Source organism: Bos javanicus, chromosome 29, assembly GCF_032452875.1.
Source record: "Bos javanicus breed banteng chromosome 29, ARS-OSU_banteng_1.0, whole genome shotgun sequence".
Lineage (NCBI taxonomy): Eukaryota > Metazoa > Chordata > Mammalia > Artiodactyla > Bovidae > Bos > Bos javanicus.
In genome coordinates this window covers 45,209,943-45,232,103 of record NC_083896.1, presented here as the reverse complement: position 1 = coordinate 45,232,103, position 22,161 = coordinate 45,209,943, and the positions used below count along the sequence as shown (strand labels likewise).

General features: G+C 39.9%; 1 protein-coding gene and 1 long non-coding RNA gene across 15 annotated transcripts in view; one reads left to right on the top strand and one right to left on the bottom strand.

The window, feature by feature from the left end:
* The window catches only part of RCE1 (Ras converting CAAX endopeptidase 1), a 108,004-nt gene that overhangs the window by 21,915 nt on the left and 63,928 nt on the right, over positions 1 to 22,161 (bottom strand). For 9 of the 14 annotated variants that reach the window (XM_061407105.1, XM_061407114.1, XM_061407106.1 and 6 more), the window contains 7 exons: positions 21,512 to 21,621; positions 13,994 to 14,077; positions 11,473 to 11,528; positions 10,501 to 10,572; positions 8,840 to 9,034; positions 5,997 to 6,148; positions 3,816 to 3,965 (listed from right to left, as the gene is read on the bottom strand). In XM_061407105.1, coding sequence (XP_061263089.1) covers positions 3,816 to 3,965; positions 5,997 to 6,148; positions 8,840 to 9,034; positions 10,501 to 10,572; positions 11,473 to 11,528; positions 13,994 to 14,077; positions 21,512 to 21,621 — 819 coding nt within the window. The remainder of the gene's footprint in view (positions 1 to 3,815; positions 3,966 to 5,996; positions 6,149 to 8,839; positions 9,035 to 10,500; positions 10,573 to 11,472; positions 11,529 to 13,993; positions 14,078 to 21,511; positions 21,622 to 22,161) is intronic. The other 5 variants (XM_061407112.1, XM_061407109.1, XM_061407110.1 and 2 more) reach the window with 2 other exon arrangements.
* LOC133241515 (uncharacterized) lies at positions 8,917 to 11,595 on the top strand. The gene is made up of 3 exons (XR_009734620.1): positions 8,917 to 9,005; positions 10,251 to 10,295; positions 10,384 to 11,595. It is a non-coding gene; the product is annotated as an uncharacterized LOC133241515 (long non-coding RNA).

Here is a 22,161-nt window from a genome sequence, read left to right as displayed (position 1 = left end):
GTAGTCGTGGAGCATGGGCTCAGTTGCTCCACAGCAAGTGGGATCTTCCCCAACCAGGGATCAAACCTGTGTCCCCTGCATTGGCAGGCAGATTTTTAACCACTGGACCACCAGGGAAGTTCTGGTATAGTCTTTTTAAATGGTGGATTATCTCTGATAAAGTAACCACAGGCACCATTGCTCAGCATCCTTCAGAAAAGCTAACACGTGAGGTTGATGGGCAAAATACATCATTAAACAATACTTTAGCATTGATGATCCTGATATAGAGGAAGAATATAATAGAGGAAGACAAATTTACTTTTCAGGGTATCTGGAGAAAATGCTTCTTAATCTTCCTTTTTTGGTGCTTTTCTACTCTCTGGATGGTCTGCTCAAAGGTAAGGCTGGCGTGCTTTTCTCAGGGCTGTGTTTAAAATGGAAGTCAGAAGGAACATTTGCTACCACAAGGCACCGTGATGCTTTTCTGGAGGGGAAGGTAGTATGTGCTCTGCTCCAAAGGGGTCTGGAACTAGAGTCAACACAGACTCCATGGTCGATTCTACCACCAACTAATAGTGACCACGTCACTTCAAATGTTTCTCATTTTATTGCAGAAAGTGGCTTTTACCACTTGCTATCATGGGTATTCTGTGCAGATAAACTGGGATAATACATAGCAAGTGTTTTGGGATGTACATTGCAATACTCAGAAAATATCACTATTGCTATGACGGTATCATTTGGATTACTATTTTCTATAGTTTGGTCCTAAGAATAGCCTTAAGAAATCAGTTAGACCTCCTTTGAAAGCAGTCATTTAATTGAAAAGCTATAGTTTCATTCCTAAAACTGCTTATACCACCAGATGCCTTTAACACTGTGGCAAAATAATGAGTTAATCATAGAAAAGTTACCATGACAAGGTAGGCAGAAGGCCAATTCAGGGATTTTTTTTAAGATACATGGAAACAGACTGTAGTTCTGCACAATCTGTTTCCTAAAAGGAGCTCTGGAGAAAGCTTTCAAGGATATGAAAAAGAAGAGGGGGAAAAGAAAATAAAATCACTACATAATCTATAAAATTACTACATGTGTCTATATCTACCTACCCTTACAGTGCATCTTCTTCAAAAGCTAGTCCTAAACTCTCAGATGTCTAAGGAAATTTTATTTATTTTTAAAAATTTATTTTTTGCTGCACCCCATGGCATGCAGAACTTCCCTGACCAGGGACTGAACCCCAATCTGCTGCAGTGGAAGCACAGCATCTGAACCACTGGACCAGCAGGGAAGCCCCAGGAATTTTAAGATAATAACTGCTCTGTTTACCGATGCAGTGATGAATTTCAATTTAATCTAATACTTAGTACAACTACCTGAAATGCTGCAGGCCTTCAGAGTCAAGCTAAACAGAGGTGTGCAAACCAGTACAGTTCTAGAAGAATGATAGGTAACCCTGGTTTCTGAGGAAATATGTTTAATAGGATTCAGAATGGGGTACCAGGACTTTATGTCATCCTAGGGAAGGCTGAACATAGCAGACCTAAAAAAAAAAAAAAAAGCCTAAAAATACTAGATCTTACATCTTAAGAGGGTCTTTAGACTTGGAAGTGCTTTGATAGCACCTCGCCCAACAATCTCATGTTAAATATATGAAAAGGATCAGATAATTCATGTGACTTGCTTCCCAAAAGTCATTAAGGAATTTGATAGCAGAACTAAAAATTAACCCCAGGTCTCTTGATTGTACCCTGAAGTCCTTTCCACCATACTTAGCTGCTTCTTTTAAGAGCCTCTGTCCAGGCGAGCAGAAGCAGGTAACCAACAGCCCTAGGCATTTTCACGTTTGACCTCCTAGTTGTAAGCCTCACAGACTGCTCTCTTCTATGTTTCCATTCCAGCATCTTAATGAATGGAACAGTGGGGCACCAGGGAACACAAACTCTTCAAAGAGCTGCAAGCCGAAGCCCAGGAAAGCAGTGCTTCTCTCCTAATGAATATCTACATGGTGGGGAAAAGTAGGAGAGGCATGGAAGCTTGGCAGCAGGAAGAATCCCACAGGTTCAACAAATAACTGGCACCAGTCAATGTCAGCTCTTTTGATCTGGGGTTGTAAGCTGTCTCATTTCTCTTATGACTCAGTGGGAACAGGGCCACACCAAGCAGCACTGGAATGCCTAGAGAGTAAAGTCTTAAGAAAAAACACTGGCCCACAAAGGAAGGATAACACAGAAACAAGTCAGGAGCCCTGAAAGGGAGGCTCGTGAACATTTCCCCAGACATTCAGAAGCTCCACTTCTTGCTACTTCCTTCAGAGTTTCCGAGGGCACTGAGGAACACTTAACTTTATGTCTCAGATACTGGATTCAAATGCATAAGCCACTCTTATTTGTTCAGTCACTAAGTCATGTCCGACTCTTTGCAACCCCATGGACTACAGCACGCCAGGTTTCTCTGTCCTTCACTATCTCCCAGAGTTCGCTCAAACTCATGTCCACTGAGTTACTGATGCCATCCAATCATCTCACACTCTGTCGTCCCCTTCGCCTCCTGCCCTCAATCTTTCCTAGCATCAGGGTCTTTTCCAATGAGCTGGCTCTTCACATCAGGCAGCCAAAGTACTGGAGCTTCAGCTTCAGCATCAGTCCTTCCAATGAGTATTCAGGGTTGATTTCCTTTAGAATTGACTGGTTTGATCTCCTTGCAGCCCAAGGTACTCTCAAGAGTTCTCCAGCACCACAATTCAAAAGCATCAACTCTTATATTCAGTGGTTTTCAAATTGTACCATGTTTAGGAATCACCTGAGAATTTTGTTAAAAACATATTCCTGAGCCATACAGATATTTACATTAGCAAAACTGAGTAAATCCTTGCCCAGGAAGCTGCACATTTTCAAATACTCCAGGTGATTCTGATGCACGTGTTTCATGGAGCACAAAACAGGATGTATATCACAGCTTTAACAGAGAGAACCTTCTGATAGCAGGTTATTACCTATCTGTTAGATAAATGCCAAAGGCATCTGTATGCCTGAACAAGGACTCTTTGTCCTATTCCAGAAGTCGATGTGGCAATCCCACAAAGCCATTCATACCAATGCACTCCCACACCTCCTTGTGCTGAATTTGAGATGTTGCGTTAAGGCCAAGACTGATAGCTTTTCTTGATTGTACTTGGGAAAGCAGGAGGATGGTGAATAGTACTCCAACCTGAGAAGCTTTAAAAACATACTGAAACCTGAAGCCCACTTCAGTCCAAGGAAACCCAAATCTCTAGGGATGAGACGTGGGCATTTTTTAGAAGCTCCTCAGGTAATATATTGTGCAGCTGAGGTTGAGAACTACCCGTCTAAGGTAATACACTCTGTAGGGACCAACAGGAAGTGTCTGCTGATTTCTGGTCAACCAAATCTGGGACTGTCATCATCTAGGTGATGCTTCAAGATATAGATCTTTCTCACAGAGCATATAATTTAACTTATTTAAGTTTTTCACTGAAATGTGTTATTCTACAGAAGCACATCTATTCAGATTTATGCTTCATGTAAAGTCTCCTTTCTTTTAAAAATATTTTTATTGATTTATTTGGCTGCACCAGGTCTTAGCTGCAGCACATGGGATCTTTGATCTTTGTTGTGGGATCTTTAGTCATAGCATGTGAACTCTTAGTTGACATATGTGGGATCTAGTTCCCCAACCAGGGATTGCACTGGAGAGTTTAGGAGCATCGAGTCTTAGCCACTGGACCACCAGGGAAGTCCCCAAGTCTCTTTTATTTATTCTCTTAACATTTAAGCACATCCAAGGTGGCAGCCCCATTCTTCTATACCTACCCCAGAGTTCCATTTTCTGGCCTGGAAATTCTCTGTGGAAATCCACAAAGAGAAAAAGCAGCACAGTTTGTCCCTGGGAGCCCATATCCTGAGACTGATCTTCTCCCTCACTGGATTCCACCTGATAACTCACATCTGGAAGCACCGAACCTAGAGGATGAGATATTACAGAATATCCTAAGATAGGTAAAGCCCTCAAAAAGCTAAGTGAATAAACAACCCATGCTTCAAACAAAGAGGGGCCTGAGACAGATCTAAATTTGAACACTCCCTTCTCCTCCTGAATCTGTTTCTCTACCCACATGATGGAAGCAAATAATAGTGACTCACAAGAAGAACATCAAAATAACAACTGGGTGTGTAAAATGCAAACCGAACAGCATTCCTTAGAATTTACTGAGAAGCATTATATAATCAATTCATTCATTCCTCAAGTTACTTTCTAAGGTAGGTATCAGCAGTAACAGGCTGGTAAGATGTGGGTATCACTAGTAAAAGAGCTAACTTGTATTGAATGCCGACTTCATGCCATGTACCACATGAAATTGGCGTGAACTATCTCAACATTTAGATTTCACCACACTATAGTATGGGACCTAGTCTTAGGTTCTTTTACGGACAAGAAAAGAGGCACAGATAGGTTAAATACATTGCCCAACATGAGACAGTAGGTGATGGAACTGTTTAGACTAATCCCCAAATCTCTGCTCTTAACCACAATGCTATCTGATATTTGTATTCCCGTGTAATCTGATCCCTACAGTCACTTTCTAGCACCTTAATCTTTTAAAGTACAATCCAGGTGGTCCAATTCAGTTTAAATAAAAACATTAACAGACAATAACACATGTCATTCATTCACTTGCCTCACTTTCAGAGGAACATGAATCACCATTCAAGTTACTAAGACCCCCTAACAAGGGTCAAAGCCAGGAAGAGAAAATGGAATTTGGACTCGGGTACCAAGACAGCAGAGAAAACCCTTCACCCCCACTGATGGCGTTATATAAGTGCTGCCAGAGGTCTGAGTTAGTGACAGAGGCCATCGTTGTCATTTCTTGGCCAGTTAAACATAATGTCTTCCTCAACGCCTGGGCACCTAATCTTCACCTCCACTGTTAGCTCAGTGTCTGTGGCCTTTCTTAATATAAAAAACAAGAGCCAGCCCACAATTGTGGCCACAGCCTTATTAAGACCAAACATTCTTTCCTCACGAAACCACTTACCTACAGGAGTCCAAGGATACCTCCTTTCATGCCACCCTCTGGAAAAACTACCTACTCAAGAGAAAAGAGCCTCACCATGAGGCCTTCTTCCTAGATGAAGATTCTTTCTCTCAGAGATACATCCCTGTATCAGGAAGCTTCAATCTTCTCATACCAGTTATAACTCTAGAATAACTCCTCCCTGAATACCTCTTCCCTACTGGTGAAATTCCTCAGGATCCAGTTGAACAGACTGTCTTTTAAATATCAAAGGATTCTGGCTAACAACAGTCAAGTTCAAGAATATAAAGCTCCTAGACATCAGCTTATGGTTGCATATTCCTACTTCTCAGTTTCATTTGCTGGTCGAATTATTAAGCATCCAATTTTCAGCATGGTTCACCCAAAGCCAATGTGGTTAGGCTCTATATGAATAGGACAGTCAGTTTCCCAGGTATATTACTATACGGCTGATACTTCTGCCTTGCCTTTATGTATTATTATATTTTTTCTAAGTAATTTTATATGGATTTTTCTGATTTCATTGGGAAATGTTTCTCTTCCACAATAGGTCAAAGATGTGACTGCAACTTTAATAACCTTTTTAAAACTCCAGAGTTGACAGATTAAGGTACAACAGAAACCTTCTGAACAAATCCCTAGAAAGTAAAGGCCCATTGCCTACTTCAAGGAGACCAGGAATAGAGGAGGCAGTAGAAATGAGAGGGGAACCAGCATTAACACGTAATACCAAAACAGTTAGGCTCTGGTGGGGCTTTGCCTGTTGACACCTGTATGACTCACTTCACATGGACTCTCAGACTTAGCCAGACTCCTACCTGTACCCTCAACCTAAGCCATCAGATCACTAGGTCCTATTCTTATATATATTTGCTATTTATATTTTCTTGCATTTCTCTAATATTTTACAGAGTTCTTTATTCCTATGCAAACAAAGACAGAGAGAGAGATTTACCCCTGTCTAAACTGAGATCCCAATTGGGCACCATACACAAGTGGTGTTTCTTCCAGTCAATGAAATAAGAGGCGTCTTTGAAGACAGGAGTAGTTGGCTGCTCTGAATTTGGAAATATCAGAGGCAGACCTGAAGGTCCATACAGAAATATGTATAGTGGCTAAAGAAAACTCCAAAATGTTAGTTTTTTGTGATTATGTATTCATTTGCAAAAAACAAATGCAACACTGACCTGGTTCACACTCTCAGAAATAAACTAGCAAGTTAGGCAATTACATATTAAGCCCTTTCCACATTAAGGATAGATGTGAGTCACCAAAGATTGAACCACTAGAATCTTCAGAAATCTATTCCACGTTTAACGAGTGTGAGGTACCAGTACAGTATTGGGACAATTTGTTTATTTATTGATCCTACTCATTAAATCATAGGTTTGAATGGTATTAATAACACAGGCTAAACACAATACTATACTAAATTCTGGGGATACAAACATGAATATACAGATTTAACACCTACCTTCAAGTCAGATTTACAGTATGGGAGATACACATAAAAACCAATAAACTGTAATACTATGTGATGCATCCTAGATTAAAAACATATACCAAAGAATATTTTCCAGTGAGTATGAGTATTTTCAGATTGAGAAGGAAATGCTTCACCTTCTCCAACCTACTCTCTAACCAGGACTAAGAAAGACAGGCCCCTAAAATGGTTTCCTGCCCTTGACTTTCCAGTCCCACCCACACCCTCCCTATAACCCAGTGTTTCTCGACCTTGGCACACTGACACTCTGGGCCGGATGCTTCTTTACTGCGGGGCTGTCCCGTGCACTACAGGATGCTCAAGCAGCATCCCTGGCTTCTACCCACTCCCACTAGATGCCAGTATCACCTCTGCCTCCACTCATAAGGATCAAAATGTCTCCAGACATTGCCAGATGTCCTCTGAGGGCAAAAGTACCCAGTTAGGAACCACTGCAGAAGCTTTTTTTGTCCCCCTGGACCAAAGCTAATAAGCCCAGAATATATATTTTCTTTCATCTTTCTGTTTTAATCCTCTTTTTAATAAGGTAAACAGGAGGCACTAAGTGTGAAGATTAAAATCCAGTGGGCACGGGGACATTATTGAAAGTCACAACAGAGCAAAGGGAGGCAGTGTCTATAAGTGAAGTCTCCGTCACAAACTCAAGAAGGCGTTAACGCACGAGCTGAGGCCAACACATTCGCTGTTTAGAGCCAGGGAGCTTTGAAGTGTTGCAAACTAAGAATAAGGGTGGCGTATCTGAAGAGTCAGGATGTGTGAATGTCTTTTAATTAATTGGGTTGTTTAAACTATTTACATTTAATATGAATTCTGTTATGGTTGCATTTAAATCTATCATCTTGTTATGTATTTTCTGTTTGTTCCTTGTATTTTATTTCCTTTTTCTTCTTTTCTATTTTTGGATTCTATTTTTGCTTGGGTATTTTTAATAATTCCATTTTATCCCCCTTTTTGACTTACTAGTTGTAACTCTTTATGGTATTAACTTAGGGATTGCTTTAGGTTTTATAGTACACAACTACACCTTATCCAGTCTGCCTTCAAGGAAAAGAAAATAAAATACAAGGAATAAGCAGAACACAGGTAAGGAGATAGATTTAAACTCAACCATAACAGTATTCATAGTAAATGTAAATATCACTTAAAGTTCACACACATATAGTGTGAGAATCCTTCAAACAATATACTTGTTTACTCCTGTGTCATTCTAGCCATAGCATATACTATACCATAATCACTCACCTATGGAAAAAACACTGAGGCTCTATATCTCTAAAAATCTGACCACTTCCAAATTCCAGACCAAAATTTCTATATGGCTATTTTTAAAACATGTTCTGCAGGCAACATAAATGCAACATATGTAAAGCTAAACTAATCTTCTTTACTCCTCAGATCTGCTATTTATAATTTTCATCTTGTTGCCAGCATCATTATTCTGTCAGCCATCCATGGAAATCTTTTCCAACAGCTTTACTGAGATTTAATTTACATATCATACAAATCACCCATTTAAAGCATACAATTAAATTGGTTTCAGTATATTCAAAAAGTTGTGCAACCATCACCACCATCAGTTTTAGGATATTTTTTATCACCCCCAAAAGAATCCTTCCCCATCTATTTTCTGTTTCCATATATCTATATCTCCATATATCTATATCCACCCTGTATCTTCTACATATAGGGCTGTTGACAGCAACTTTAGCTACTTCTTGCCCCTAATCTCTCCCTAGCCAAAACGGGGAACTGGTTACCTCGTTTTGTTGATTCCTTCCAGTGATAACCTCTCCTTTCCATGCTCATCACACCTTTAGTTCATGCACTTAATATCTCTCACCCAGTTCACTTACTTATGTACTTAGTGATTACTGACTTTTCTCTCCCACCCACCCTGTACAAGGCTGCTGGCGATTCCTAAAACATTAACTGGTTTCCCATTATACACACAATAAAATTCACATTCCTTAGTGTGGCACTCAAGATGCAAAATATTCAACTCCAAACTACTTTTCCAGCCTCATGCTCCTACTTGCATCATTCACTCCTGCTCCCGTCACACTGGACCATATGAAAACCGGGTGGCACATGGGTCATATTTTATAGTTTTCAGTTTCTTGAACAAATTTGCAAGCTTAGCTTTCATATTGGATTTTTGTTTTTATACAAATCATACCAGCTTCTACATACAGAGTTTATATTCTAGCAGCTTTCCTAGGATTGAAATATAAAAATCCATTTTCAAAGACAAGGAATTTGAAAATTTTCATGGACTCTGTCATCAAAAGGATATGGAAACGGAAGAGATCCTGTTCAGCTGGTTGGAAAAGACCTTCGGGCAAGGACACAGAGCCACGGCTGGAGTCAGCGTCAGCTCTCCCAACAAGCCCATTCCCACCACATCATCAGGGATGAAGAGCATCACTGGGTGTCCCAGCACAGGATGGATTCTGCTGCAGGGTAATTCAGTTGTGTCAAATTTTGGTGTACTGTCAAAAAAAAAGCAGATAAGACAAATTTCGCCTTTTTCCCTCTTAAGAAATTATTTTAAAGGGAATTCAAGATTCTTTTTATAACCTCTAGCATATGCATAACCATATAATCCACCACATAAATTTTGCTGGAATAAGTAACTTGTGTCCCACTCAGTGAATCACAGGCAATGGAAAAAGTAGACAAATTGGCATTTCAGGAATTGCAGCGTGGCTCCTGCTTTTGCTCAAAAGTCTATTTCCTCTACTAAAACTACTCTGTGGTTCTGAGCAGAAGTTTCCAAGATAATTCAAAGATCAGCATGGTGGAGGTGGGGTATGGGTCAGCGGTCCCTGAATCACAAATGGCCTAAAACTGGCCTCGTGATTCTTAGATGTCTGCTTTTACATATGCTGCACTTTCCCCTGAAGAAGTCTTAGGTTACTATTTGGTAGGAGTGATGAGAAAAAACTGGAACATCTTCCACTCCTAGAAAGAATCTTGTGAAATCTGGTATTTGTTTACTTTCTGAGAGCTCTTTTATAAACAGAAAAGAAATATTAATAAACCTTTCCCCCTTTCTCTAATCAGGTCACCCAGGGAAATATGTCCACAAACACTGGCTTAGAGGCTTAAACTCTTTCAGTAAATCTATGATAGCAAGCTGTCTACCTGCAGGGATTGTACGATGCTAGAAGATTACTAAAGAAAGATATGGGATGAGGGTTTTATTTCCTGCAAATATTAAAGAATAAACATATTCTAATTGGAGAGGTAATTTTGAGCAAGAGTAAGAAAACAGATTGAGAAACCACAGGCAGCCTCTTCAAGCCTTAAGATCCTGTGGCTACCAGTATTGATTCAGGGGATAAAGCAGAGGCAGAAACTACTGAAGTAAGAATAAATTAGCTGGACTTAAACGTAAGTTAGGCTTAGTCTTGCTATAAATTGGACAGCACAGGAAGGCAAAGCACAGGGTTCTATTCCATTTATTTTCCACCTCCTCCATGAATTTTTCCTTTTTTTTTAGTAGTCTGAAAAAGGTGGAGGTGGGAAGAAAGATGATTTCTAAGCCTATGTAAAATGCTAACACACAAACAATAATATACAAAGAATTCCTTTGTATTCATAGTATCTCTCTACCCAAGAGTGCAAGTAACCTTTTAAAGTAATTTCTCTCTTCTCATGCCTAAATGGAATTGGAATTAGCAGTTTGTTTTGATTTATTCACAGAAGAAACTAAGGCTTGGAGAGAAGAAGGAACATGCATGCCCTCAGGTAAATAAGAATACATTCAAGGAGCCAGGAATAATAATAATTTTCAATACAGATGGCTTAAATTTTTTTACTTTCACTTTTCTTACAGAGATTCTGACACTTGGCACTAAGAATTGACAACTGAGACCATTTTCAATTTCTTCCCACATTCATACTCATAATAAGAGTAAAACATGGAGCGGGACAACAAGGCTTTCCCCCTCACCTCAGGTAATGCTGACAGTTTACGACAAGAGCAATTCCATTCGACAGGTTCAAAGTAGGTTCCTTCTCTGCCCTGCAAAGTAAAGAAAAGCTAAGCCATATATTAAAGACTCTAAGACCAATTTCTGCCTGATACAAATTTAGGTGCATTAGTACCAATTCCAGAGATGACTGAAATTTGGTAACCAATTAACCAAGGGGAAGGAGCTTCCCTGATAGCTCAATTGGTAAAGAATCTGCCTGCAATGCAGGAGACCCTGGTTTGATTCCTGGGTCAGGAAGATCCCCTGGAGGAGGGATAGGCTACCCACTCCAGTATTCTTGGGCTTCCCTTATGGCTCAACTGGTAAAGAATCCGCCTGCAGTGCGAGAGACCTGGGTTCAATCCCTGGGTTGGGAAGATCCCCTGGAGAAGGGAAAGGCTGCCCATTCCAGTATTCTGGCCTAGAGAATTCCATGGACTGCATAGTCCATGGGGTTGCAAAGAGTTGGACACAACTGAGTGACTTTCACTTCACTAACCAAGGGGAATGGCGCAGTGGTCTGCCAATGCAGGAGACTCAAGAGATACAGGTTCAATCCCTGGGTCAGGAAGATTCCCTGGAATAGGAAATGGCAACCCACTCCAGTATTCTCGCCTGGGAAATTCCATGTACAACAAGTTTGGCTGGCTACAGTCCATGAGGTCACAAAGAGTTGGACACAACTGAGTGACTGAGCGCACACAACCAAGAGGAAATGGTTATTTTTAAGTTTACTCATTCCAGTGACAGGGAAAGGCATGAAAGGTTTAATCTACTTATTCATTAAAAAACTAATCTAGAAAATAAGAAAATGTGGGGGTCTTGGAAAATAAGTTTCAAAGTGACTTTGAGTCAAGAAATCAAACTGTGAACCCACTGGAAATAGGACAATAATAACAGAAAAACTGTAGAACCATTGCATAAACTTAAGTCAGGGATTAAGGACTTACCCAAAGATCTCCATGGAGAGGATTCCATTTACCTTTACACTGAAATTAAATCTAATCTGCAAAATAAATGGGGTGTGATATTTAACATGAACCAGAACAAGGATTAAAAGCTTCCATACTCAATTCCTAAAGAAGATACTCTTTATATCATCTTCCCCTCCTCCACTGCAATTTCCCTAAACATAGTTAACACCTGTCTGTGTTCAAATTCTGAATCCTAAATACACTGAGTTCTACCTTAGAATTCTAATTAGTCACAGATTATGTACATCATGCAAAATGCTGGGCTGGATGAAGAACAAGCTGGAATTAAGACTGCTGGGAGAAATATCAATAACCTCAGATATGCAGATGACACCACCCTTAAGGCAGAAAGTGAGGAAGAACTAAAGAGCCTCTTGATGAAAGTGAAAGAGGACAGTGAAGAAGTTGGCTTAAAACTCAACATTCAGAAAACTAAGATCATGGCATCCGGCCCCATCACTTTATGGCAAAGAGATGGGGAAACAACAGAAACAGTGAGAAACTTTATTTTCAGATCAGATCAGTCACTCAGTCGTGTCTGACTCTTTGCGTCCCCATGAATCTCAGCACGCCAGGCCTCCCTGTCCATCACCAACTCCCAGAGTTCACCCAGACTCAGTCCATCGAGTCAGCGATGCTATCCAGTAGTCATCCTCTGTTGTCCAATCAGCATCAGAGTCTTTTCCAATGAGTCAACTATGAGGTGGCCAAAGTACTAGTTTCAGCTTTAGCATCATTCCTTCCAAAGAAATCCCAGGGCTGATCTCCTTCAGTATGGATGTGAGAGTTGGACTATGAAGAGTAACAGTTCAAAGCATGAGCGTCCAACTCTCACATCCATACATGACCGCAGGAAAAATCATAGCCTTGACTAGACGAACCTTTGTTGGCAAAGTAATGTCTCTGCTTTTAAACATGCTATCTAGGTTGGTCATAACTTTATTTTGGGGGGCTCCAAAATCACTGCAGATGGTGACTGCAGCCATGAAATTAAAAGACGCTTGCTCCTTGGAAAAAAGCTATGACCAACCTAGACAGCATATTAAAAAGCAGAGACAATACTTTGCCAACAAAGGTCCATCTAGTCAAAGCTATGGTTTATCCAGTAGTCATGTATGGATGTGAGAGTTGGACTATAAAGAAAGCTGAGCGCTGAAGAATTAATGCTTTCAAACTGTGGGGTTAGAGAAGACTCTTTAGAGTCCCTTGAACTGCAAGGAAATCCAACCAGTCCATCCTAAAGGATATCAGTCCTGAATATTCATTGGAGGGACTGATGCTGAAGCTGAAACTCCAATACTTTGGCCACCTGGCCAACTGATGCAAAGAGCTGACTCATTTGAAAAGATCCTGATGCTGGGAAAGACTCAAGGCGGGAGGAGAAGGGGATGATAGAGGATGAGATGGTTGGATGGCATCACCAACTCGACGGACATGAGTTTGAGTAAGCTCCAGGAGCTGGTGATAGACAGGGAAGTCTGGCGTGCTGCAGTCCGTAGGGCTGCACAATTGAACTATTGAACTCAACTGATGAGGAAATATTACCCTTTGTCCTCTGCTGTTCTCCTAATGTATTTCTTCTCCCCTTCGTAAAGAACTATCCGTTTCTCTCTCTACTGCTTCCATTGTTTTCATATATGGAAATTCCATGCTTTTTTCTTTGTTTTTTTTCTCCTATCCCCATCAGACTCTTATGTTCTCCCTCCAGTTTACTTTACTGTTGTAATTATTTTCTACCTTCAACCTATACTTTTTCTTTCTACATAATATCATGGGTAATAAGAGACTCTAGAGCCAGACTGTATCCTTTCAAATTGTGGCTCTGCAAGTTATTTAACTTCAGCACCACGGTTTCCTGGGCTGTAAAATGGGGATGATGATGATAAAACCTACTTCACAAGGGGTACTGGGAGAGCTGAATGAATGAATATGTGGTGAACACTTGGAATAGAGACTGGCTAACAATAAATACTGAATCTTGCTTAAGACAGAAATAGTAGGAAACCTGCAAGAAAAACCGGGAAAGTTATACAGCATACTTTATTGCTGTGACTTTATGAACATTTCTAACTACAGGTAATAATAAAAATTTTAGCTCTCCTGAGTTTAAAGTCAGAATTTCCTTATTTACTCTTATAGTCACTTTAGAAAAGGAGGAGATAATCAGCAGTTTATTATCCAGGTTTAAAAGAAAAAAGAAGCACAGAGGAGGGAAATGAGGTATTCAAAGTGATACAATAAAACAGTAAGGCAGTGAAAATATGAATCTAAAACAAAGTTCTCTCTATATCCACAGGCTCTCAAAGATGTCACATGGCCAATACCAAGCCTGCCTTAGAGATACAGGAACCAAACCAATTCAATATTAAAACTTTTAATCACTGTCATAAAAAGAAAGAGAACCAATCAGATGTTCCCATGCCCTACAGAGTAGAGGTCTCTTAAAAACACATGACTTAAACAAGAGAATCATTATTGTGCAGAAAGAACAGCTTACCTTGGGGAGCACAGTGATGACTTTGCGTAAAAAATTCTTTATAACCAGACTATCTGTCATCAAAGTCCTGGGCTTTACATCAGCCTATAACAAAAACATCCACCACATAAGCACAAACTCAAGGGCACAAATGAATTAAATTATGATATTTCTTCTTATAAAAATAACTACACCTCAGACATCCAGGGGGAAAAAAGTAATTTAGATTGGAGCTGAGAAGAGTAATCCTAGCTTAACTCTACTATCCTAATGAGGGTCAATCTGTATTAAGAATTTCAGTGGGGCTTTCCTGGAGGCTCAGTGGTAAAGAATCCACCTGCCAGTGCAGAAGACATGGGTTCAATCCCTGATCCGGGAATATCCCACATGCCATGGAGCAATAAGCCTGTGCACCACAACTGTTGAGCCTGTGCTCTAGAGCCCAGGCACTGCCACTACTGAAGCTCATGTGCTTCAGAGCCTGTGCTCCACTCCAACAGAAGTCACCGCAGTTAGCCCACGCACCACAGCTAGAGAGTAGCCCCTGTTTGCAACTACTAGAGAAAAGCCCATATCAGCAATGAAGACTCAGCACAGCCAAAAGTAAATAAATAAAATTTAAAAAACCAAAGAATCTCAATGGAGTCAAAGGAGCAGACATTAAAAAGACCCTATTTTTAAACCTTAATCTGTTCATCCATTTATTTTTAAGGAAAAGCTGTAAAGCAGAAGCTCATAAGTCAGAAGGTCTGTGTTCTGTGAAAGTGAATGAAACTGGGATTGAACCAGGTCTCCCACGCATAGAAGATGGATTCTTTACCAGTTGAGCCACAAGGGAAGCCCTCCATAATAAAAAAAAAAAAAAAAAGGTTCAAAGAGATTAAACAACCTTGCCAAGGTCTTGCTGATCTGGCTCCAAAGCTTTAGCTTTAACCACTTTCCTACACTACAAGCCAGTGATCAAATTCGGGTCTCCCACATTGCAGGTGGATTCTTTACCAGCTGAGCCACAAGGGAAGACCAAGAACACTGGAGAGGGTATCCTATCCCTTCTCCAGAAGATCTTCCTGACCCAAGAATTGAACTGGGGTCTCCTGCCTTGCAGGTGGATTCTTTACCAACTGAGCTATCAGGGAAGCTCTTTACATTTAATATAATGTCCTTAAAACCATAGTTAGAAGGTGTCTCCTAAAAACTAGAGAAGTTAATGAAGAGGAAATAGAGTCAGAAATCAGTAAGTTTTTATTAGTGGCTCAGAGAATACAAACTCATGTACTAGGTACATATTAAAGGAGAAAAAAGGTCCCAAATCTCAAAATCTCAACACAATAAAGAAAAAACATGTAAATAGCTAATAAAGAAGAATAAATTATTATAATACTTTTTTATAAGTTCACTGAAAAAAGATCAATAACTGTGCAATGGGTGGGGATGATTAGAATAACTATTATAAAAATATTTTAAAATATTAGAAAAATGGATGGGGATTATTAGAAAATTTGGAAGCAAATCTAGGATTATTAACATGTGTAAGTAGTAGTAAGTAAACACTAACTGTAGCATACATATCAGTCATATCCTTATTTTTAAAATGTTTATTATAAAATGTTCAAATGCAGAAAAGCAATGGTCTCTTTAAAGCATTTTCCATACTTAACACTTCAAAAACAACTTCTTGGAACAGTTTCAAACTTCTGTAACCTTAGTGATTATAGGGTGTATCATATAAAGGGCTTAATTATATCTAGCAGTAAGGCAACCAAACAAGTGAAAGTTCCTTGAAAAGCTACCAGGGAGGGTCTACCATTAATAATGATGGGAACTATCATTTACTGAACACCTGCTACATGCCAAGCAGTTTACATACAAGTAGAAGATATCCCCATTTTATGGGTGAGGATAATGAGACTAAAGAAGCTAATTAATTTGTCCAAGGTCACACATAGCTAATTAGCTCACAGAATTGGGATTCAAACCTAGATCTGAGAACTCCAAAGCCCACCTTTCACTATACAATGCTACCTCTCCAAGAAAGCTCATTTTCTGTACATAGCTATCTGAATCAGATATGATGTAATCTATCATTATTTCTTATGGAACCTTATGGGCAGTGCTTACATATGATTACTGAATATGTATATGTATTTACTCATTGATAAAACACTTAATGTTTATTATGTGCCTAGGTTTACAGAGATAAGTAAAACCATCTCTAAATTTGAAGAGGTTACACTTAAGTAGAAGAGAAAGAGGAAATAAATAATTTATATGATAATGTGAAGAAGCTTTATGATTTAAACATATAAGAGAAGCTAAAAAAATACACAGGAATGATTGGCACCTAATCCAGACTGAGAATATAAAGTGAAATAATGTCAGGTCAGCAGAGGATAGTTAACACAAAACAAATAGCTCCTTTTAAGACCTACTGATAAATTATTGAAAGAGAGAGATGGGGGGAGGGAGGAAGAGACACTACACAATCTTTTACAGCCAGTACCCAGGCCTAATGTACCTTCAGAAACAGTGAACTTATATGTTATCAGGAAAAAAATATGCTGCCAGTCCTGGGCAGCAGAAATTACCACTGAATCATATGTTTCAGTCATTATCCTTAAATACAAGTCTAATCATATGATAGATTATGGGAGGGATTTTATATTTTTAAATATAAACTTATGCAGTTATGGGCTCTATATGACTTTGTAAGAGAATATCAGTGTCTCTTTCTTTGCTTAAATAGGTAAGTACCCAGATGATGGATAATAAGAGAAACACAGAGATAGATGTTTTTATGTCTACATGTATATCTCTAGTCATTGTATCATTTACTATTATAACAAAAATGAATACAAAAATGGATAAATCTGTCAAGATCTTGCAAAATCAAATTGTTTTTTGAAGGACATATCACCCAGCCTAATGGACTCCAAGGTGCAGGACTGAGCATAAACACAAACCCAGCAACCTTTTTTTTGGCCACCTGGCACTGCATGTGGGATCTCAGTTTCCAGCCCAGGGATTCAATGCACGGCCCCTGCAGTGGGAGCACTGGAAGTGCAGCATTTTAACCACTGGACCACCAGGGAAGTCCCACCAGCATCTCTCTTAAATGAAGTTTTCCCTCAGTCTTCCCTGGAATTAGCTTTCCCCACATGCCCAAAGCAGTGGATCACTTGTTACTGCCTTTTCACGGATGTCTCCATTCACTAGCCTTTGCTGTAAACCTTGCTACCTGGCCCTTCTCCCCACCTGAAGTGTACACGTATGATGAAATCTTTTCACAACCTCCCCTTTTCCTCTCCCCATTCTCTTCATTCAAGTATCAAAGACCATCAGATATAACAGAACAAATGCTTTCAGAAATCCTTGTTCCTCTGAGGTTATACTACTCTTACCTCTCCCCACCTATCACCAACTGATTACCTGGCACTAAGCACAGCTGTCCTCTGTACTCTAAGTCCTGTCATCATCTTGGTTGACTTCCACATCCAAGCAGATGACCAGTCTAAGTGAGGACTTGGTCCCAAAATTCTCTGACCTTCTCAACTCCAATGACCTTGACCTCTACTTATTTCCAATCACCAATTTCCACAGCCAGACTGGAGGTGTACTGTTCTGGAAACCTTAAACTGAAACATCCCATTCTTATGTGAAAAGATATGAACCCAGACATGCACCTTGATTAAGTCAAATTATCGGTGCTCTCAATGTACACTTTGACTTGCTTGAGAGAAACACTGCTTTTGCAATAGGGAAAAAAAAGAAATTTTATCACTCTGATGATAATTTTTTATTCTTTCATGAACTCCTTATACCCAGAAAAATCTCTATTACACTGTATTGTAATTATTTGTTTACTTATCTATCATTTCCTTGATATTCCAAGATTGCAAGTTCCTTGGGATCAAGTAACATCTTGGGACTCTTTCTAGGACAGTGAAGCTATCGTGAACAAACAGAGGTATCTAACGGAATGAATAAATATTGAAACAGCACTAATCAATATGAGTAAGGCTTTGATTCAGATTCTGTCACTTAACTATGGAATGACCTTGGGAAAGACAGTCAAATTCTCTGAAATTCTTGTCCTAGCCACTTCACAGAGTTGTCAGGAGGCTTAAATAATACATATGCTAGGTGTAAGAATGATCACTTTTTGTTCAGACTGAGTAAAACACATGATTTCCTTTTCTAGCACTGTTTTCCTTGGTTCACTGGAATCAAGTGGCTTTTTTGGGTTTGTTTTTTTTTTTGCTACCTGACAATAATGGTTTTATAACTGTTGTTGTTCTTCTTCAGTAGCTAAGTCCCCTCCGATTCTTTGCAACCCCATGGACTGCATCATGCCAGGTTCCTCTGTCCTCCACTATCTCCCAGAATTTGCTCAGATTCAAGAAATGCAATAAGGCAAAGTGGTTTTCTGAGGAGGCCTTACAAACAGCTGAGAAAAGAAGAGAATCGAAATGCAAAGGAGAAAGGGAAAGATATACTCATGTGAATGCAGAGTTCCAAAGAATAGCAAGGAGAGATAAAAAGCCTTCTTAAGTGAAGAGTCCAAAGAAATAGAGGAAAACAATAGAATGGGAAAGACTAGAGATCTCTTCAAGAAAATTACAGATACCAAGGGAATATTTCATGCAAATATGGGCACAAAAAAGGACAGGAACATCAAGGACCTGACAGAAACAGAAGATATTAAGAGGTGACAAGAAAACACAGAAGAACAGTACAAAAAAGGTCTTAATGACTTGGATGACTACGATGGTGTGGTCATTCACCTGCAGTGTGAGGTCAAGCAGGCCTTAGGAAGCATCACTACAAACAAAGCTAGTGGAGGTGATGGAATTCCAGCTGAGATATTTCAAATCCTAAAAGATGACACTGCTAAAGTGCTACACTCAATATGCTAGCAAGTTTGGAAAACTAAGCAGTGGCCACTGGACTGAAAAGGTCAGTTTTCATTCCACTCCCAAAGAAGGACAATGCCAAAGAATGTTCAAGCGAAAGTGACAGTGAAAGTCCCTGACTCTGCGACCCCATGGACTATACAGTCCATGGAATTCTCCAGGCCGGAATACTGGAGCAGTAGCCTTTACCTTCTCCAGGGGATCGTCCCAACCCAGGGATCGAACCCAGGTCTCCCTCACTGCAGGTGGATTCTTCACCAGCTGAGTCACAAGGGAAACCCAAGAATGTTTGAACTACTGTACACTGTGCTCATTTCACATGCTAGCAAGGTAATGCTCAAAATCCTTCAAGCTAGGCTTCAACAGTACATGAACTGAGAGCTTCTAGATGTACAAGCTGGATTTAGAAAAGGCAGAGGAACCAGAGATCAAATTGCCAACATCTGTTGGATCATAGAAAAATCGAGGGAATTCCAGAAAAACATCTACTTCTGCTTCATTGACTATGCTAAAGACTATGCTAAATCACAACAAACTGGAACATTTTTAAAGAGATGGGAATACCAGACCACCTTACCTGTCTCCTGAGAAACCTGTATTTGGGTCAAGAAGCAACAGTTCGAACCAGACATGGAACACTGGACTGGTTCAAATTGGGAAAGGAGTATGTCAAGACTGTATATTGTCATCCTGCTTATTTAACTTACATGCAGAGGATATCATGTGAAATGCGGGGCTGGATGAATCACAAGCTGGAATCAAGATCGCCAGGAGAAATACCAACAACCTCAGATATGCAGATAACACCACCCTAATGGCAGAAAGTGAAAAGGAACTAAAGAGCCTCTTGATGAAAGTGAAAGAGGAGAGTGAAAAAGGTGGCTTAAAACTCAATATTCAAAAAATGAAGATCATGGCATCCAGTCCCATCACTTTATGGCAAATAGATGGGGAAACAACGGAAACAGTGATAGACTTTATTTCCTTGGGCTCCAAAATCACTGCAGATGGTGACTGCAGCCCTGAAATTAAAAGCTCCTTGGAAGAAGAGCTATGACAAATCTATACAGTGTACTAAAAAGCAGAGACATCACTTTGCCAACAAAGGTCCATATAGGCAAAGCAATGGTTTTTCCAATAGTCATGTATGTATGTGACAGTTGGACCATAAAAAAGTCTGAGCTGATACTTTTGAACTGTGGTGCTGGAGAAGACTCTTGCGAGTCTCTTGGACAGCAAGATCAAGCCAGTCAATCCTAAAGGAAATCAAGCCTGAATATGCATTGGAAGGACTGATGCTGAAGCTCCAATATTTTGGCCACCTGATGGGAAGAACTGACTCACTGAAAAAGACCCTGATGCTGGGAAAGACTGAAAGCAGGAGAAGAAGGGGCGACAGAGGATGAGATGGTTGGATGGCATCACTGACTCAGTGGACATGAGTTTGAGCAAACTCCAGGAGGAAGTGAAGGAGAGAGAAGCCTGGAATGCTGCAGTCCATGGGATTGCAAAGAGTTGGACTGGACAACAACATGTCCACTGAGTCGGTGATGCTAGTCAATCATCTCATCCTCTGCTGCCCCCTTCTCCTTTTGCCTCTGTTTGACTAACCATTAACTGCTCCAAATTGTTTACCCTTCATTCCCCTAAACAAGATATGGCACAGCCAAGGATATCTATTGTCCTGATTCCATGTTCATTTCCTTTTAGAAGAAGGATATAATTGTTCCAACATGGAGAATAGCCTCCCATGTGCTTTTTGGGAGAGTGTTTAACATATTCTTTGTCTCCACCAGTTCAAAGAAAGGAAAGATCAGAGAATTGATAATGGGAATGGAGGACTCAATTGTCACTCTCACAAATCAGGGCTACAAACAAATCAATAAAAATCTTTAAACCAACCTAATAAAAATATTTAAATAGGATCTGCACTGGGCATCCATTCTTGCTTTCTTCTTCAGGAGGTCCAAAATCAAATAGTGGTTTATTTCAGTGGTTCTCAAATTCACCTGCACATTAGGAATTATCTGGGATTCTAAAAATATCCCAAAGCCCAGGCCACACCTCTATGGACCAGATTATATTCCCCCAAATTGATCTGTTGCAGCCTTAGCCACCATTTTGATTTATTTGGAGACAGGGCCTTAGGGATGTCATAAGGTTAAATGAGGTCATAAGTGTGGACCTCTAATCTGATAGGACTGTCCATGTAAGAAGAGGAAGAGATACCAGAAAGCTCTCTCTCCACATACATACAGAGGAAAGATCATGTGAGCAAATGGTGACAAGATACCTTGAACTTGGACTTCTAACTTCATAAAGAAGCATGAGAAAATAAGTTTCTGTTGTTTAAGCCACCCAACATGTGGTATTTTTTTTTTTATGGCAGCCCAAGCAGACTAATCCAACACCCAAGACCAATTAAATGACAACCTCTTAGAGTAAAACACAAACATCACTATTTTCAAAGCTTCCAAGTGATTTAAAATCTGTTCAGGGAAGTCTGGGAACCAATACCTTATTTCAACTTTATTCTATAAAGGACCTACGCTTTTATTTTCTGTTATTACATTTGTAGAAAAATAAGAATCAAAACATCATTAATTTATAGAACCACAGCAAAACTTGCCTCAAAAATCATCTGGAAGGGTCTTAGCCCTGATGTGTCCTGAGAATGGCTGGCCTCCTCTGAAGTCCAGTTCAGGTTTGCAAAGAATCCAGGCAGTACGGATTGCATATCTGTATGAGAAGAAATGGCAACAACAGAGAACAAGCAGTTTGGATAAGCACCAGAGTTTCTGGAGTTGTCCGTTAAACTGATGAGCCAAGTAGGCTTTTCCCTGATGAAAAGATTATCTGCAGAATTTTAAATACAACTGGAAATGGCTATGAATCAGCAAATTGATTGAACATTTAGAATTACTTTATGGGGTTAAGACATTTAATCTCATGTTTTCAATTTTACACAAATTGAAAATTCACTAAATCAGTTTGTATTTTCAGTTCATTTCCACAAGGTCATATCCAATGCCAGAAATCTGAGCTGCTAGTTCTAACTGATAGTCTTATACTTTTTAATAAATCAGTTCAGTTCAGTTGCTCAGTCGTGTCCGACTCTTTGTGACCTCATGAATTGCAGCATGCCAGGCCTCCCTGTCCATCACCAACTCTCGGAGTTCACCCAGACTCATGTCCATCGGGTCAATGATGCCATCCAGCCATCTCATCCTCTGTCGTTCCCTTCTCCTCCTGCCCCGAATCCCTCCCAGCATCAGGGTC